Source organism: Haplochromis burtoni, unplaced genomic scaffold (genome assembly GCF_018398535.1).
Source record: "Haplochromis burtoni strain Fernald_Lab_line unplaced genomic scaffold, NCSU_Asbu1 Contig_12, whole genome shotgun sequence".
In the NCBI taxonomy this organism is placed as follows: domain Eukaryota; kingdom Metazoa; phylum Chordata; class Actinopteri; order Cichliformes; family Cichlidae; genus Haplochromis; species Haplochromis burtoni.
In genome coordinates this window covers 624981-628780 of record NW_024582373.1, presented here as the reverse complement: position 1 = coordinate 628780, position 3800 = coordinate 624981, and the positions used below count along the sequence as shown (strand labels likewise).

Below are 3800 nucleotides of genomic sequence, written 5' to 3'. Positions count from 1 at the left end.
CTTAATAACGCGTTAGTCCCAACACTGGTCCTTTCTGTGTGCAGTTTGCATTTTCTCTGCCTGTGTGGGTTCTCTGCCACTTCATCCCACAGTCCAAAGACGTGTGCAAGCTGGATGGATCGATGTATTTGTCATGAAATGTTTAAAAGGTCGTAACTGAGTTCTTCTGCCCCCCCAAAAATGGTAAATAGCCTGTATTTGTATAGCGCTTTTACTAGTCCCTAAGGACCCCAAAGCGCTTTACACGTCCAGTCATCCACACACACTGGTGATGGCAAGCTACATTGTAGCCACATCCACCCTGGGGCGCACTGACAGAGGCGAGGCTGCCGGACACTGGTGCCACCAGGCCCTCTGACTGCCACTAGTAGGCAACGGGTGAAGTGTCTTGCCCAATGACACAACGACCAAGACTGTCCAAGCTGGGGCTCGAACCGGCAACCTTCCGATTAGAAGGCGAACTCCCAACTCTTGAGCCACAATCGCCCGTGATTGTCATGTAGTCAGTAGCATCCATCTTTAACCCTTTGCCCTTATTTTGGCTCAACCGACTGACATGTAAGCTTACTGATGAGATTTTGCATACATCTATGTTCATGAAAAAATACATCTACTGGAAATCCAGTAAATGTAATAAACTGAACCAAAGTGAAGACTTACGACAGAGTCAGTGGAGTTCCATCTACCCATTTCCACTGTCCCTCCATTCCATTGTCAGTCAAACCAATCCAAGTGTTTTCTTTGATGATTGTAGTGAGAAAGTTCTGTTTAACATAAAAAAAACATTTTTTTAACCAGAATGTAGCATGTGCTGTCTGTACTAGTTTTGTCTAAACATATCTATTGAATACATGAAAAGAAAATTCTTAATTTCTTTGTCACATTTCTCACAATTAACTAAATTTATTTGCCCCTTGAAAACTAACAGGTCACATTAGGGTGGAGAACCAGTGTATACCTTCATCTTCAGCTCCCTTGCTTGTTTGGGTTTTTTTTTTTTTTTTTTGTCACCCTGCTCACGGAGAGGCAGCCCACGTGGCTCAATGGATGCTAACACCATTTCCTCTCTGCTTTTTGCAGTCTGTGGCACCCACCAGCCTCAGTAGGTGAGGTGTTAGTGCTTCTAGAAATGACGATCACATTCTGTGAGCTGAACAGCAATTTTCTTCCTGTTCAGTTCAGAGTGGGCGTTAAAAATTGCCCTTTTTTTTTTTTTTGCCTGGTGTGTTTTCTTTTCTATCTGAACTGTTTAATGATGCAGTGTTTGTCAAAAGAGACTCAATGTGCATGGTTAAACAGGCCTTCAGGCTTTACAGTCATTCATTTGTTAAAAAAACAAAATAAAAACATAAAAAGCAGAAAAGCCACAAACACATCTCTAGAAGACCCTACAGGCTTGCTATGCACCAACCAAGACTCTGATCGATGGACAGATGAATGTAGTTTTGCTTTTACCAGCTGCACAGATGATCGCTGTCTATGTGTGTCATTCTGTAACACCAACTCTATTTTGCATTCTCTCTTTCCCGGGCCATTCACTGTAGGAGGGCAGCTATGTGTATCTAGTGTGCCAGAGCCTGGGTTTTACCTTAAAGGCCACCAAGTGCTCCTGTTGAGTAAATGCCACTGCAGGATTAGAGCAGATTAAAAAGAGTGTTTTCATGCAGTGAAAGTGTGGAAAAAAATCTTAACACCTCAGCATGTTTCTGAAAGCTGGTTTTCCCTCATTAACACATTGCCACAGTGTGAAATGCAAAGGGAAACGGCCAGAAAGTTCAGGAACTCAAGTGTACGGTATAACTTGCATGCATGTCTTCATTTCTTACCTGCTGTTGCTAGCAAACAAATGACAGCTATTTGTCTACAAAAATTGCTGCGAAATACACAGAGGTGTGGCAAAGCACCACGAAGAGCTTGCTTTTCAACATGACTCTCTTTCTCCTTTCTTTCCCTCTTTAATCGTTGCCTGAAGTTCCCTACGTTCTTCTCAGTCACCTGAGCAACGAATCAGGTACCAGGTTTTTAAGTAGCTGCCAGATGACGAGGCTTTGAACTCAGTGGCCTCATAACAGTACAGTGGATGAATGTCAATGTATGCACGAAGTTCTCGAGAGAGCACTGTTTAATATTTGGAACAGCAGCTCTGGGTTGTGGATACAGTCAGCATACTGCACCCTTTGCATACTCTGATGACATTCACCTCACTCCCACTCAGCATGCCCCGAGTGTCCTAGTTTACTGCATGAGCTGCCGCTGTTGCTTCCTGTCAGTTCCATTGGATTGCAAATACGGTGTGCTGCTGCTGTACTTACTGTCAGCACATTTGTGGATTATTTGATTTGATTAGTCTCCATTTATGAGAGCAGTTTGCATGCTAAGCACTTGTTTCCTGTTGTTGTTGTTGTTGTTGTTGTTGCTGATGTGTCACGGTATCTGCATTCCCACACTGCACCGAGTCTGTGGGCCGTGTGAGTGGAATATTAACGCGCGTTTCTCTTTCAGTACCTTCAGCAGGAATGACTCGCTTGGCTCGCTCACGCACCACCTCCTCTTCCAGCATCACCTCCATGGACAACAGTCGCAGCCGCAGCAACATCAACAGCCTGCTGGAGGGTGGCACCACCGGGAGCCTGGACAGCAAGGCTGGGCCCCAGACCATGGAGGTCTCCTGCTAAGCCCCCAATCCGCCCCCACCTCGCACTCTCCCATAGTAACTTATGTCCCTTCTCCACGTCTCTCTAACTTTCTCTCTCTCTCATCCTAAGCAGCTCAATGCTAGGAAGATCTATAATGATCTATGTGATTAGAAAGGAGGATGTAATAAATATATTAACAGATCCATATTATAAAATATTGTATTAAATACACTGTCAAACTCACATTCCTATCAGAAACCATAACTCCATTCAGATGTGTTGTATATTCAAAAACCATATGATTGACCATATGACTCAGCTGTCCAGTCCTGTATTTATTTTTTTTCACATTGTCGTTGTTTCAAATGTCTTCACACAGTGTAGAAATCAAATCAAAGTAACTGGGTTTTTTAAACTCCTAACATCGATTGTAAATCATGATTGTGTGTCTTTATTGTCAAACTAGCTGCAATGCAAATTAGATACAACGCACAGCAGGAGATCACTTAATATTTGCAGAAATAAAGTTGCATAGAAAGTGATGTGGATGATGCGTGCAAGTAGCATTGCATACTGTAGCACACTGTAAGTCCAGCTAAGTTAAATGTAGAGCTGCTCTTGAACTTTCAGTTGTGTTTCACTTCAAGTAATTTGACTTTGTTTGGTTTTTTAACTCAACCCAGCATTTCATTTTCCCTTCTGCTTTGTGTTGATGTTTTTTTTAATTTGCTTTTTTCCCCCTTTTTTTGATGTTGTTCAGTTGACTAGTATATTCATTGTTGTTTTAACAACCTTCAACAAGTGGGATCTGATGTGAAAAGTATGAGTCCCTTCCATCAGGGGCCATGTGGTGCTTCTCACTGTCTGCTGATTAGCTCATTTATATTACTACTGAATAAAGATACGAGACGAGAACGTGTCTTGTTTTTATTTGTCAGTGCTTTTACCAATAATTCTGCTAAACCAACGGCTTGTGAACAAGCGTGCAACCTAATCGAATGAATGACAGAAAGAGCGCGTCTGCGAGCAGAGCGTTCTCATACATCGGCTCTCCCGTTAGTGGAAAAGTGCGGTGGCTGTGGTGAGTGAGTTTCCAACCGCTCTTGTTTCTTATTTTGTTTCTGAGAGATAACTTCTGCTGTCACAGACGAGGTGGTCTATATT

At 42.8% G+C, this 3800-nt stretch overlaps 1 protein-coding gene across 4 annotated transcripts in view; it reads left to right on the top strand.

The window, feature by feature from the left end:
• Positions 1–3551, top strand: part of ndrg3a (ndrg family member 3a) — a 32344-nt gene extending 28793 nt beyond the window's left edge. For 3 of the 4 annotated variants that reach the window (XM_005915306.3, XM_005915307.3, XM_042214714.1), the window contains 2 exons: positions 1973–2011; positions 2503–3551. In XM_005915306.3, the coding sequence (XP_005915368.1) occupies positions 1973–2011; positions 2503–2675 (212 nt within the window). In that variant the 3' untranslated portion in view covers positions 2676–3551. The remainder of the gene's footprint in view (positions 1–1972; positions 2012–2502) is intronic. The other variant, XM_005915308.3, reaches the window with a different exon arrangement.
• Positions 3552–3800: the final 249 nt, after the last annotated feature.